We start from the raw sequence: 15,178 nt of genomic DNA, 5'->3' as shown, positions 1-15,178 counted from the left end.
TTTGCTCTGAGTGCTTATGGTGGCTCACTACCTAGTAGTGTAACATGCTGTTTGGGACGCAGCCCGGGCTGTAGAGACTAGCTGCAGCGGCTCATGCATAATGAATGAGGTGACGCAAACACTGCGGCGTTCTCTTAGTGTATTTTAACAGAGAGGGCGTGTCTTGTATAAATCATGACGAATGTGACGTATGCTGACGGCTTTTTAATCCATTGCTGCAGCAGATCAGATGAGCGGCTGGGTAACACCGAGGAGGAACCGGGGAGCGCAGTCGGGCAGTCGGTCGGTCGATATGCAAGAATAAAGAAGCCGCATTTTAATCACAGTGTTTTAAAAAAACGACCATATTTGTTTTGTAAACCAACGACCGACTGACCCTAAAAGCACCGGCTGAGTGTCGTTTGGAGGAAGTTAAAGGTCACTGAGTGTGTGTGCGCTCCCGTTTTTTTTTTTTGTCGAGGCCGCGGTTCCCGATTTGCACTTTTTACGCAAATAAATGGGTGATTACGCGTTCGGTTTGCTACAAGCGAACATAGACAGCGGCCCCGCACTTTTCGGGGCTTTCAGATCGCCCTACTCGAGCCTCCCATCGGTTGACGGTGACCTCCTCCCCAGCGCATCTCCCCCTCTGACGCGCCCACTCACCAGCCGCGCCGCGTCCCCGCTGTTCCAGTTTCATTCGGCCGCTGCGCACCGGCGCACCATGCAGGATGAGCCCGCAGGGGTGACCACCGAGCACCGACAAGTCGAGTCCACCGAGCACGAACAGGCCAGAAACGCTGTTAACCGATCGCCACCGGCTGGCTCCAGGAACAGTCATAACGGTCACAACCAAGGGGAATACGAGCTCTCCGATTATAACAGCAACCCAACCCGGTTTTGTCCTGCTCCGTCCCGACGTGACCTTGAGCGCAACACGGATCCGGAGTGCGCACTACAAGGCCGCGGCCAGCTTCCAGACCCCGTCGGGACTGCTGCCCCTGTCTCATTGCTTTCATCTCCAGTGACTCCCAGCAAGGTCCAGATGGATTCCACAAACGCGCATCTTGTCACCGCCGGCTTTCCAAACCTCCCCCATCAAGAAATGCAGACCACCCTGGGCGGCGGCTCGGTCTCCCCGGCTCCCCCCTCCCTACCCGGTTTCGGTGCGCCATGGTCCGTGCATACAAGCTCACCTCCTCCTCGTATCCCCAACAACGGTATCATGCCATCAATTTCCAGTACCGAACCCGACACTGGGTGTTACTCTAGCATCCCATCCTCGATGAATCCCGGCTTCTTCCAGAGTTTCCCACCGGTGTCCGCAGGCGTCAGTGCGCACAGTTTTGGAGCTCCGTATTCACCGCAGATGGGTGGCGCACCGAACCGCAGGTCCCCTCTCAGCCCGCAGCATGGCACCTTCCTGCAGCAGAGGAACACCTACAACCAACAGCAGGTGAAAGAACATATCGTCTATATATTTAAATGTTTGGGTTGCCAGATTGTGTACTGACATACACTATAGTCATAAAGTCATTACATAAATGTGCCGTAAAATGTGATGCCAAACAAAAGCCATATGTTGTCCTAAAGTGTCCTTTAGTGTTCATGGGGGGGGGGGGGTTTGGGTCAGGCGATGCAAACATATTGCATGGGGTGCATTGGTGTACCCGGCCAGCTCCACAGAGGCTGTAAAATTCATATGTTCAAAAAGCATTTTTCCCACAGACACATTCAAAAGCATTTTAAATGTCATTATGAATGCTTTTGAATAATAATAAATAATGTAATGGCTCTGTCCCATACAGCCTTTCAATTTTAGGATTACCATTGTGCCATCAGAATCCCTCTTTTGGTGAAAAACAAGCAGTTTTTAGTGTATATAATATTAAAGTGGGCTTATAGTGAATGCCTGAATCCCTTCTCTAAATAGGAAGCACAACACACAGCATAAACACACATACATACATGTGCAATGAGGTGAGCTTGTTTTAGCATCACTGTCATGTTGCGTTGTCTTTGCACCATAGCCAAGGCATGAACACACCCTGGATAAGGTGCCAATCCAATGCAGGGCAGTGTAACACTTGTTAATTTCGGCATAATATGTCAGTAGTTATTATGTTAATATGTTGATTATTACTCTGTGGAGATTTAGGGTGGTTTTAGGGACCAGAATGCCAAAAATGAGGGGAGGTGGAAATGATTCGGCCTAAATAGATCTCTGGAATAAAGCAGTCAGACTTAAATGCCCTGTAGTTGCAAAGCTAATGAAGTGAATCCATCTACTGCAAGATAGGGCCTTCCACAAAGTGTTGCTACAAAGTTGGAAGCATATAAATAAGTTGACCTTATAATATGGAATTAATTTTATACCCCTGTTAGCATGGTTGTATAGCAATGGATGTGGCTAAACCATCCAAATGTAATAATTAGGTGTGGTGTCCAGATATTTTTGGCCATACAGCGTTGGAAGAACTGTGTTTAAATTCGTAGGTGTCGCTACCGGTTCCATAGACACAATGTCAAAAGATAGAAAATATGCAATAATTATTATTATGGTGGAAACGTTCCCAACACCAGGGAACAGCTCGTGCTTTCGTTCCCACTGTCTAGACGTCAACACCATTATGACACATTCCCACCATAACACTCATCTTATCCACACATACACAAACATACACCCCATTATCTAATTATACACCCAAACTCTGGAGGTTGTGTAAATGGACGGGTGTGGTACGTGTTTAAATGGGGAAGTTTACACAGTGGACGAGAACACACACTCATGTTCATATATATATATATATACTGTATATATATATATATATATATATATATACACAGAAACACACAAACCCACCCAGTTATACTGAGTACAAATATATACACTGATTAATGTGTGTACTTTTCTCGGACTTCGTCTCTTTATGTGCATGTGAAACCACAAACATGCTATTCTGATTGGTTCACGAAATGCCCGTGGTCAGGCTAGAAATGAGGCGAGGAGGATTTTAAAGCGTACAGTGGATTCAGAAAGTACCTGGAGCTTTTGACTTTTTGCACACTTTGTTGATAAGTCTAAGCTTTGGCTGGACACTCAGTGACTTGTCCTGAAGCCACTGCAGTGTTGTTTTGGCTGTATGCTTCAGGTCATTGTCCTGTCGAAAAGTAAACTGTGGCCCCAAGGTTTGCATGTGCTGGGAAGAAGGATGTTTTCAAGGATGTTCCTGTATTTGGGAGCGTTTATTTGTCCCTTTTTCTCTTAGTCTCTTGGTAGGCACAAATTCCCACAGACTTATCAAACAATTTGTAGTTTGGTTTTTGTAATATTATATAAAATCTGAGCACATTCACACTATAAAATTTTGCTTGCAAAATTTTGGTTAAGACATTTGCAGTAGACACTCTTCATCACTCTAACATCACTGCACCATATAACATCTTTCTTCTTGCATCTTTTTGCTCCTTGTGTCTCTCACTTTCTCTCACAGCCCATGATGAAACAGTCTCTTTGGGGAAACGGCTGGAACTCCGGCAGCATGTCATGGGGCAGGGATCATCGCAGTAGAGGCGTTGGAATGACCATGCCCGGCTCGCTCGGCCAGATCTCGCTCATGAAGAAGCCGTTTGGCGGCAGCAGTGTCATCGCCCCACCCAAGTTCCCGCGTTCCGGAGCTTCGTATGGCCACAAAACCTGGAGCGACGACAACGTGTTTCACACAGACAACAACAGCAACACGCTGCTGTCCCTGCAGGTACACAAACAGTGTTTATGTGCACACCTTAAAATTCTAAACTGTGCACATCATATTTGAAAATGCCAATTTTGCTACATTTTGGATCATGACTGGGGGGATTTGCTTCCATTTAGCCATAAGAGCATAAGTGATGGTGGGTGTAGGTGTTGGATTAGGGTTAGGCCAGTAAACACATTTTCTCAGCTTCAGAGTTGACATTTGGCATTGTGCATGATGATCTTAGGATTAAGTGCTGCTTGCTGGCCATGTAAACCCAAATCACGTTGCTTCTATTAAGCAGTTGCTTGTGTTTACTCAGATGAAAGACAGTTGCCACCCCAAAACACAATTGAACTTTGATCTCTGGACATTAGATTTTGTCCTATCATTAGCACTAGTCCAGCTGATAGCCGGTCGTTCCTGTCTAACAGAGAGAAATGCTTGTTTGGGTGAGTGAAACCGGGCGAATGTATTCATCCAGACCAGCAAGTCCTGGTGCTCCTGCTTGGTTCAGATGCAAATGAAGTGGCCCTTCTCTCATGGTCAGGGTTGCAGTGATGTGGTTTTCCTGTGATCACTGAGCGCAATGCAGAACACAACCCAGTACAGGATGCCAAACTACTGCAGGGTCTCGGCATTCGGCATGTGCAGCCGATAGCGTCGCTGGACATTCGAATCCTGGATCTTAGAGTTAGTGGGCTAGTGCTGTTTACCACTGTGCAACCCAAGCACCCCAAAAAATGAAAACATAATATGAAATATTTGAATGAGATGGCTTTATTTAAAATTATAATTGTTGACTCTCATAGATTAAAAAAAAAAAAAGCTTCTCCTCTAAACAATCTGTATTTGGATGTGGATAGACTGCTGATAGAAAGAGAAGGTCTTCAGTTGTCCAGTTTCTATAAATCGGTGTCCACTGTGGCTTCAGATTTCTGTTCTCAGCTAGAAGAGTTGGAACCAGACTTGTTCTTTAGCTGTTGTAGTTACCGTCTTAGGGTGTGACGTTGTGCTTTCTGAGATGATTTTCTGATCATTGTGCTTGTGAAGAGTATGTTTGTGTTCCTGTTACCTTTCTGTCAGCTTAAACCAGTCTGCATGTTCTCTTTAGACTCTCATCAACAAAGCTTTCCAGAGGAACTGCTGCTCACTGGATGCATTTTGTTTTCCTTACCAGTTTGTGTTGATTTTAGAGACTATTGTGTTTTACTATCTGAGAGCAGAAGTTTCTGAAATACACAAATCAGCCAGTGTAGTACCAGCAACCATGCCGTGTCAGTCACACAGTTCCTAATATTCTCATTCTATTAGATGTGAATATAAACTGAAGCTCTTGACCCGTGACTGCAAGTTAGTGCAGGTTTATACCATAACAGTGAATCGTTTAGGAATTCTTTCCAGAGCTGTGCAGCCGACTGGTGTGTGTTACCAAACATAGTCTGACTTCTACCACACTTCGTCACAGTTTCCTCTTCCCTAATCTTTCCTTGCTTTCCTTCTAAAGTTTGGAATTTTTGACATTCCGTACATGTCTCCTCTGGTCTTTCCTTCCTGCGCAGTGCAACAGTACTGCAGTACATACACCATAATAGGAGAAAATGAGACAGAAAATCAACAAAAATATTATTTTGTTAGCAGACTTTTGAAAAAAAAAAACGAGGCTTTTAAGACTTTTAAGCTTTTAAACTGTTGTCAATAGAGGACTGAGCTCAAACTCTGAGGGCTAGATGGACCAAAGGGATGAGGCACAACACACAATGCACCATTTTGCCACCTTCATCCAGAACAGAAAAGGAACTACTTTACTACAGTAAGTCCTGCAAGTTAGATGTAAGGCAGATGTAAGTAAGATGAGGCACCCACATGACAAAATTTAAGGCAGTGTTATGACAGTGTTATGACAGAATTAGTTTGAAAACCGGCCACTAATAAATTGCCCAAACCATAGTAAATGGAACAGAATATGTAATAATCTGCACTCTCAACATTTCCATTATTTTTCGCACTGATTCTCCATGTTTGTGTGAAATATTGGGGGGGAAATTTGCAGTTATTATGGCACAGCACTATAAGCACACACTGTGGGCTAAACTCTATATGTCCAAGAGTATTTGGACACCCGACCATGATCTTGCTCAGCAAGTATTTAAAGGTGCATGATGGCGGTTTTCTTATGTTTGTGACATTTTTGTTTTAAAAATTCTGTTTTATCGTGTGATCCAGACATTTTCACCCTAATTTGTAATACTATAAGAAGTAAAATATTGAGCAGTGCTTCTTTAAAGTCTGTGCACTTTTCCTATTGCCATATGCTTAACATGTTATTTTTAGCTCCCTTAGCATATGCTAATGCTATGTTTAGGCTTGTGCGGTAGCATTTTTCCTGCTCTGGCATGTGTAGGAGTCTCAGACTCCAAATTAAATAATTAAATAGCTCATTTTTTTCACTTACATGTTATGAAGGTCTTTTGACCTGCCAGCAGCAACTTTGCAACAGGGTATTAATGTTTGCGGTGTCTAAATATTTTTTCTTAATTATGTTTATTTATGCTTATAAATACTTAGAGCTGTTGTAGCCTAGTGTTTAAGGTACTGGACAAGTAATGGAAAGGTTGAGCCCTTAAGCTAGGCCCTTAACCCTCAATTGCTTAGACAATACACTGTCAATATACTGTCACTTTGGATAAAATGTAAATGTTCAACTTAGTGGCATAAAATGTTGTGTGTACAGTTAAGGTGGATGTTTACCAAACTCGTCAAACTAGGTCTTTATGGCCCTCGTTTTGTGCTCAGTAGAAGTCATGCTAGAACACGAGGGGCCTTCCCATAAAGTTAGAAACACGTTATGTATTTTATGGTTGTGTTTGAAACCCATTTGGAGGGGTGCCCACATACTTTTGGCCTACATGAGCTCAGGAATAACCCCCTTTTCCACTCCTAATAATAGACTGGAACTGTAGAGGGTGTTTTGTGAGGGGCAACACCTCCCCCCTTTCTGTTCACACAGACATCTATGGAATTGCTTTTGTCAGGACAGAGGCACGGGATGCCCTCCTGACATTTATAGATGTGGATCTTATCCAACACACACACACACACACACACACACACACTCACACAAGGTTTTTCCAAAGGTCAGCATTTCTGGATGCCCTGTTTTCCATGAATGAATTTTGCTCAAGTGAACCATCATGAAAGGAATTTCCCAGCATGCAATTCCTACGATGCATGAATGCCTGGAATGACACATTACTTTGGTGTATACAGTGTATAAGTGTGTATTACACTGGGATATTAACTCTTGCTCTTTTTTTAGGATCGGAGCAGGATGTATGACAGTTTGAACATGCACTCACTGGAGAGTTCTTTGATCGACATCATCCGGGCAGAGCAGGAGCCTCTGAAGGGTAAGACCCACTTTCTCTTTGGTTTGTACAAAACTAAAACCTTTCATCTAAGACCTCTTTAAAATTCAGTTTTAATGGCTTAGTTCATCATAGGGTTTGACCCCTGATGCCAAGCCAACAGTAAACCATTTAAAAATGTATTTTAGTTAGGATTTTTTAAGCTTTGGCGTCGAACAGCCAATCATGACTGTTCCTCTTTCATTCTTGTCCATTCTTGGTCATTCATGTGCCACGTCAGATGGTAAACAGAACAAGTGAATCTATTAAAAGTTCAGAGTTATGAATACACCTAATGAAAACAATGAAGAACTCAAAGCATTTCGTTATTTTCAAATAACTGGTTACCACTTAAGGGAATACTGTAATAGCCAATAGGCTACAGATGGAAACTTTGGCAGAAGTGTTGGCATTCTTCAACAATCCCTGTCCATTTATAGTAGCATATGAGCACGAAGCTGCTGGAATAATGACTACCACTCTCTGGTCAAGAGAGAAAGTGGAAAACTGAGAGAATCGTGCAAGTGCTCAGAATGTGTGTAAGAATCTGTAAAAAATTTTTTATTTTAAGTGTATTAGGACGGATAAAAACCAGGTCATTATGACAGAGAAATAGAAACCAAAGTGTACATCTTAAAATAAAATTATGGTATCGTTTGGGGTTTTTATTTGCCTATACAGACACTGCACCTGGATGCTTGTTGCTATACCAATATGCACTGCTACTGAGAAGATAATCGTATAAGAAAATCTGAAATAAGTGTTTTTAGAAAGGGGCTAATTGACCTAAAATCACCCCCGACTGTCCTTTAGTGTTAGTTGTCCTATGGAATTAGACTTCATTAGACTTTGCAGTGTGTCCAGTATTTCCATCTTGTGTTTTGTGTGAGTTTAATGTCAGCAGAAACTGTTTCACTCCCCTTTTTCAAATAGAGAAACATAATGGCTTTGCAAAACAGCGTGTGCTTACTTACTTGGACTGTAGTATAGAAATTTAGAAACAAAGTTGTCAGCTACAGTCAAACCAACTGTTCTGCTTTGCTTCTACAAACACATGACTGACCCAGCAGTGTAGGTCACATGAATGATCATGTTTAGTTGTAGGCATGTGATTGGCTGCAACTCATGCTGTGGATCACATGACTGGCCTTGGGGGCTTAACCTTAGAGCAGGAGAGGCTGGTTGTGTTAAAACAGAGAACTTTTATCCTGAATATTACTTCACATTTACGTACAAACAGATGCTTTTTTTATCCAAAGTGAATTAGAATTGCCACAGTAATTTAAGCAGCTTGTTTAAAGGTCCAACAGCAGCAAGTGGGCACTTTTACAGTTACACTTTTGGCATTAAGCAAACATTTTGTTCTGAAACGAACTTGCTCAGGCACCTGACAGTTGCAACTTGGCGGTGGTGGGGCTTGAATTGGAGCGTGACCTCCCAATTACTAGTCTAGCACCTTAACCACTGAGCTACAACATAATTTACAACATGGTTTTTCATAGAAGGTATTAAGTTTGCCTCAGGTATTATTTGGAATGGAACGGCTGTCAGTTGTTGTAACCACCACTTCTGCGTCTGTTTCCATGATTCATGATTCAAGTGCACATGTTTTTTTTTCTGGTTCCCTTCTCTAAAGTTCCACAATCAGTCCACAACAGCTGATGTGAAAAGCTTGGAATTACACAAAGTGGAATGTTTATTTATCATTTTACATTATGATATGTTGAGGGGGGCATTTTTATGAATATTGGACGTATTCCCTCAATAAAATAGTGATTACAGCCTTGGCTCAACGTATTTGTGCACAAAAAATGTCCTGTCACACATAAATGCTACTATAGTTCCTGCAGCTCCACCATGTGGAGAAAATTGGGCATGTATTTAAAAGGATTTTGGGTGAAAACTAAAATGGTAAACGGAGACATCGAAATGTATACGTATATACACCGATCAGCCATAACATTAAAACCACCTCCTTGTCTCTACACTCAGTGTCCATTTTATCAGCTCTACTTACCATTTAGAAGCACTTTGTAGTTCTACAATTACTGACTGTAGTCCATCTGTTTCTCTGCATACTTTGTTAACCCCCTTTCACCCTGTTCTTCAATGGTCAGGACCCCCACAGGACCACTACAGAGCAGGTATTATTTAGGTGGTGGATCATTCTCAGCACTGCAGTGACACTCAGTAATTGTAGAACTACAACGTGCTTCTATATGGTAAGTGGAGCTGATAAAATGGACAGTGAGTGTAGAAAAAAGGAGGTGGTTTTAATGTTATGGCTGATCGGTGTATGTACAAATACAGATACATATACACTATACCTGACCATAAATTTGTTGGCTGTCCCGTTCCAAATCCATAAATAATATGAGCTTGAAACAGCTGAACTCAGTATAAACTGTACGTACACATACTATTGCATATGCACGTTTGATTTTCTGCTGAACTTCAACCTTTAAAATAAAGCTTTCTGTGATCTGTTCTATTTACATGCAGCCAGGAGTTACGGGAGACGCCGAGGTAAACTTTACTTCCTGTGCACCGCTCATGCTACTGCACTAAAGTATTGTGACATTTGCAGAACAAGGGCTTCTGCTCATTCAGCTTCATTTAATTCATCATTGATTTTCGTTAAAATGACGTCACATAACAGCTTGTTTTGCATGACATGGAGTCAAGGTGCTGACCACTGAGTAAGTGATTAATCTGCTGTTCTTTATTTGCTCCTGCAGGACGCTCCTCACTCTTTCCTATTGATGACGGTCTCCTCGATGATGGGCACGGTAACCAGGGTGTCCTAGGTTCAGGATACCCGCATCAGAACGGCGACCGCATAGAGAGGTTCTCTCGCAAAGTGTTTGTGGGTGGCCTACCACCGGATATAGATGAAGGTAGGATGATGATGGATGAATTCTTAAGTATTCTAATCAAAGATTTAATTAATAGTTGTAATTTATGCAGACTTCAGAAATCACACACATTTTAAAGTGTTGGTCAGTTTAATTTAGGCTAATTCAACTATTGTGAAGCTGAGTAATGGGCAGGAGCTGCTATGATACAAGCTATTTTCTAAAAACAAAAAAAGCTGCTATGAATAAGCCAGAGAAAACTGGACCAGTGACTTTCCTCAGACTGCATTATTTTCCTAATAAATTCTGCTTCTGTTGGTTTATTCTGCTACATTGCGCTGCTGAATTTCTTAGAAATTCAGAATACAAGCTGTAATTCATATAAATTTTTTCTGCTATTTTCCATGTAAAGAATACATCATTTTTAAATACTAAAGCTACTTTTGTTACTGTCTCCTCTATACTAATTACAAATCATTTTGAAGCTGCCAAAAATGTGTATAATAAATTTAATATGTATTCTTATTCGTCTTCTTCTTTTTATTTTTATGTTATTGCACAGTCAGCATCTAACAGTTGACATGTATATTTTTCTTTACCTTCTTCTTTTTAGATGAGATCACATCCAGTTTCCGGCGCTTTGGTCATCTGGTGGTTGATTGGCCACACAAGGCAGAGAGCAAATCCTACTTTCCTCCTAAAGGTATTCAAAACTATAATTTAAACAGGCTGCTGTTTTAATTGATGTATTAATTATTATAAAAAATAAGTTATGTAAGTTATGTAGCCTGTGTTGATTTATATTTAAACAAATGTACTTTTGTGATAGGCTCACAAATACAGCAATCTGGAAAATAATAAAATACTTAATATACAGCCACCATAAAATGCAAAGAAAAATCAGCATTGTACATTTTCCAGATCCACTTGTTACAGTAGACGCAACTAATGAATACAGTAGTTTATATGAACAGGTAAAAACAAAACAGATTGGCGAAACCAGCATAAATATAAAAGCAAAACACAAAAGGAAACGTTGCTCTGACTTTATGTTAGAAAATGCACACTAGTATTCAGTAATTATGCTGCAAACTGGCTACATCCACGTATGCATATAGCTGTCACAATGGCATTAATTAATTGCCATAATAATTCAGAACCTCATTTCATCATTTTAGACTTTGTCATAACACAGCTGCTTATATTTATTTTTCTTTCCATCTCTAAGGTTATGCTTTCCTGCTGTTCCAAGACGAGAGCTCAGTGCAGGCTCTGATCGAAGCCTGTCTGGAGGAGGACGGCAAACTTTATTTGTGTGTCTCCAGCCCCACCATCAAAGACAAACCAGTGAGTTCACTGAACATCCACGTTTAGTAACACACACACACACACACACATACACTTAACAGTGTTTACTTTACTTTGAGAAATGGTCACCTCGACTCGTGGACACTGTACAGCATTGCTCAAAATAATTAGGTTATGAAAGTGATTTCCCCACAAACAGACCAAGCTGGTCTTGAGGGACTTACTGTTGGTTCATGAGGATGAAGAGGACTGCATTTACAGAAACCTGAGGTGAGCAGTTACGTAGCAGGATGTGTAACGGCTTATTATCCTGGAATATGGAAGCATTGTCAAGATGCACAACAGATTTCACCACCGTCTGTTTTACCACCGCTTCATCCTGGTCAGGGTTGCGGTGCGTCTGATTTATTCGATGATAGGCAAGACAGGTCTTTAGTCCATCACAGAGCAGACACAAACTCAGGGCAATTTTAGTAGCTCTAATTAGCCTGACTGCATGTCTTTGGACTTGTGGGAGGAAACTGGAGTACCCGGAGAAAACCAGAAAACATGCAAACACCATACAGAAAGGACCCTGGCTGCCTGGCCAGGGAATCAAACCCAGGCCCTTCTTGCTGTGAGGCAATTCCAATGTAACTTCAGATTTACATTAACATTTTTGGCATTTAGCAGACGCCTTTTTCCAAAGCGACGTACATTATAGTTACAGTATACAGTCTGAGCAATTGAGGGTTGAGGGCCTTGCTTACGGGCCCAACAACAGCAACCTGGCAGTGGTGGGGCTTGAACCAGTGACCCTCTGATTACTAGTCATGTACCTTAACCACTAGGCTACAGGTTGTTCAGATCAGCTGATGTTTGGTTATTTTTCAGGTTCAGATTCGCCCGTGGAACCTGGGCGACAGTGATTTCGTGATGGATGGCTCGCAGCCTCTCGACCCCCGCAAGACCATTTTTGTAGGGGGAGTGCCTCGACCTCTGAGAGCAGGTATCAGTTTATATCCAACGTGCTCATACACAGATGTCTACATACTTTTTTCAAACAGTTACACATGGCTAACGTGTGTTTTGTTTTCTAGTGGAGTTGGCTATGATCATGGATCGTCTGTACGGTGGCGTATGTTACGCTGGGATCGATACTGACCCTGAGCTGAAATACCCTAAAGGGGCGGGTCGAGTGGCTTTCTCCAATCAGCAGAGCTACATCGCTGCCATCAGCGCCCGATTTGTTCAGCTGCAGCACGGAGACATTGACAAACGGGTACAGTTCCATCTCTGTGTGTCTATCTGTCTATGTTTATAAAAAGAGGAATAAAGCTGGATGTAAATCTTAAATATTGTTGCACAGATCTTGAAAAAATTATTAATAATTTGTTTAAAAATCTACAAGGCTCTGACCTTATTTGGATTTTCAGAAATCATGTTTTAAAAAGCTACACCTGCCAACCAGGCCTCTTACTCCTATTCCTCTTACTAGTGACTAATGTTTACTTTTTTAAGGCTTCATAATAGTTCAGCGTTTGTTTCTTTGCAAACATGTGCTGGCATCAGATGAATTCCGTCTGAAGGTGACAGTTTGGGTTTTCTTTCTCACCTCGGCTGAAAAGAAATGTTCTATAATGGGTGCAGCCTATTTTTGTGAATGCTTCCTTTATACCCAACCAAGAGAAGCACCAGCTGTTATTTATGTACCTGTTTGTCTGTGGAAAGTTTCAAAACAGGTGTTTCAAATCATTCCGGTCTGAAATTGCCCCGTCTGACTATTTTTATATACTGTTTATGCATTTGTCCCTTTTTTCTCCCAATCGAGTCATATCCAATTACCCTGGTTATATCTCTCCTCCACTACTGCAGACACTGGCCCTGACTGAAGAGGGCTGTGCCTAACACGCATATCCTTCGACAGGTGTGCAGTTGCCAATCACTTCTTTTTACCCGGATATCAGTATCGTGTAGGTAGAGTCACTCACTGAACTCTATTATCCCTCATACCTGTGCAGGTGCCATCAACCAGCCAGCAGAGGCCGTAAATGCAGCAGTGATGAGGAATCCCATTGGTCCTCCTACCCAGCAGACATTAGCCAATCATATTGGCCAATAGCAGAGCTGAGATCCAAACTCATGAGCTTGAGATCTCAGGAATTTCAGGCATCAAATTAGGTTCAACTTTACCTCAGTACCAAAATAATCACAAATTCCTACAGACACGTTCCAAATTCTTGTGAAAAGCCTTCCAAGAAGAGTAGAGGCGGTTCTAGCCATAAGGGAAGTGGGGGAAGCAAATCTATTTTCAATTGGAATGTACAACAAGCTCATGGTCAGGTGTCCAGACACTTTTGGCTGAATCATGTCTCATCAGTACATTGTCACGTCTCTAACATCACATTAGTGTTTAGGGGAAAGTGACTCTCCTGTTTAATCGACTAGCTAATATTAGTTCATGCTAAAATAAAAATGTATCTGATGCAGGTGGAGGTGAAACCATACGTGCTTGATGACCAGCTCTGTGATGAGTGCCAGGGGGCACGCTGCGGCAGCAAGTTCGCGCCCTTCTTCTGCGCCAACGTCACATGCTTACAGTACTACTGCGAGTTCTGCTGGGCGAACATCCACTCGCGCGCAGGCCGTGAGTTCCACAAGCCTCTGGTCAAGGAAGGAGCCGACCGGCCACGACAGATCCACTTCCGCTGGAACTGAACGGCACGGAGGCCTGCTTTGGAAGTGAGCTATCAGTATAAAGCACCTAACAGTATATAGAGATCTATTAATATATTTATGTTCTGTAGCAGCTGGAAACACTACACGGCTCGTTTCCTTTCACCAAATCACTTCTGCTTCCACATCTCAGGCTTTTTGTGGTGCTGTCGTGTTTTTTAGGGTTTATTTTCAGATTATTTTTATATGTCAGATTTAATGAGTTGATAAGAGAATGTTAGTATGAAGGGCCAGCTGTCTGCCTGTCCGCCTGTTCGTCTCTGCTGCTGCTAAACGCTACCTTGTGGGCAAAGTGCGCAATTATCTCTGGTAAAAGACTTGATAGTGGACCTATATGTGCCCGAATTGCTGGTTTTCCTGCTTTAAAACACTTGATTCAGCTGATTGAGTGTAGTGGTGTGTTACAGCAGGAAAATTACCCAACCCTGCTGGACTGTCTGCTATAGACCTTTAACCAAAGGTAGCAAAATGACAGGAGGCATGAAAATAATCCATAACAATTATTCCCTTTATTATATTTATGATTTTAAAGGGGATAATTGTTGAGCAATGAAATTAACACAATGTTAATCAGCCAAGACATGTTTGGTGTCCCTTTTTTCTAAAGGGTAATGAGTAATGGAGTCTATTTTACCCAAAATTATTGCTGTAAATGAACCTGCTCACAAACGTATCAATCAGCATTAAAATCTGAAATAATGGCACACAGATGTGGTTGTGTTTTAGGATTTTAGTAAGCATGACCTATTGTTATCTCCAGATTATCGTCACAGTGTAGCTGAGGATCTTTTTTTCTCAAATGTATTCAAAATATATTGCTCAGAATACATTTACATTTTCGGCATTTAGCAGACGCTTTTATCCAAAGCGACTTACAGTACACAGTTTAAGCAACTAAGGGTTAAGAGCCTTGCTCAAGGGCCCAACAGTGGCAACCTGGCAGTGGTGGGGTTTGAACCAGCGAATATCTGCTTACTAGTCTAGTACCTTAACCACTAGGCTACAACTGCCAATATTACTGTTCTTAAAGCTAATTAACAAATATTTGGGCATAAATTTGTTAAAATAACAAAGTCTGAGCAACATTTGTTTCGTAGCTCCGTTACTGAACTAAGGATGTGCACCAAACATGCCTCAGCTGATCAGCTACATTTCCAGACAGTGGAAAATTGTTTTC

At 41.9% G+C, this 15,178-nt stretch overlaps 1 protein-coding gene across 1 annotated transcript; it reads left to right on the top strand.

The window, feature by feature from the left end:
- The first annotated feature begins 229 nt into the window (after nucleotides 1-229).
- On the top strand, nucleotides 230-14,629 carry cpeb2 (cytoplasmic polyadenylation element binding protein 2). Its single transcript, XM_063014981.1, has 10 exons — nucleotides 230-1,435; nucleotides 3,474-3,737; nucleotides 7,036-7,126; nucleotides 9,626-9,649; nucleotides 9,862-10,020; nucleotides 10,592-10,681; nucleotides 11,207-11,325; nucleotides 12,160-12,274; nucleotides 12,366-12,547; nucleotides 13,756-14,629. The coding sequence occupies exons 1-10, from the start codon at nucleotides 497-499 to the stop codon at nucleotides 13,981-13,983; spliced, it is 2,211 nt and encodes a 736-aa protein (XP_062871051.1). The 5' UTR covers nucleotides 230-496; the 3' UTR covers nucleotides 13,984-14,629.
- The last annotated feature ends 549 nt before the right edge of the window (nucleotides 14,630-15,178 follow it).

The sequence above is a fragment of the Trichomycterus rosablanca genome, chromosome 19 (assembly GCF_030014385.1).
Source record: "Trichomycterus rosablanca isolate fTriRos1 chromosome 19, fTriRos1.hap1, whole genome shotgun sequence".
Classification (NCBI taxonomy): Eukaryota; Metazoa; Chordata; class Actinopteri; order Siluriformes; family Trichomycteridae; genus Trichomycterus; species Trichomycterus rosablanca.
The sequence above is the reverse complement of the archived record's forward strand: the minus strand, read 5'-3'. Positions and strand labels throughout refer to the sequence as shown.

Bases quoted from the DNA above. Each gene is read 5' to 3' on its own strand.
- cpeb2 (XM_063014981.1), top strand. From the start codon at position 497: ATGGGTGATTACGCGTTCGGTTTGCTACAAGCGAACATAGACAGCGGC. The intron at 9,650-9,861 runs GTAAACTTTACT...TTGCTCCTGCAG, and splicing joins GAGTTACGGGAGACGCCGAG to GACGCTCCTCACTCTTTCCT. The intron at 12,548-13,755 runs GTACAGTTCCAT...TATCTGATGCAG, and splicing joins ACGGAGACATTGACAAACGG to GTGGAGGTGAAACCATACGT.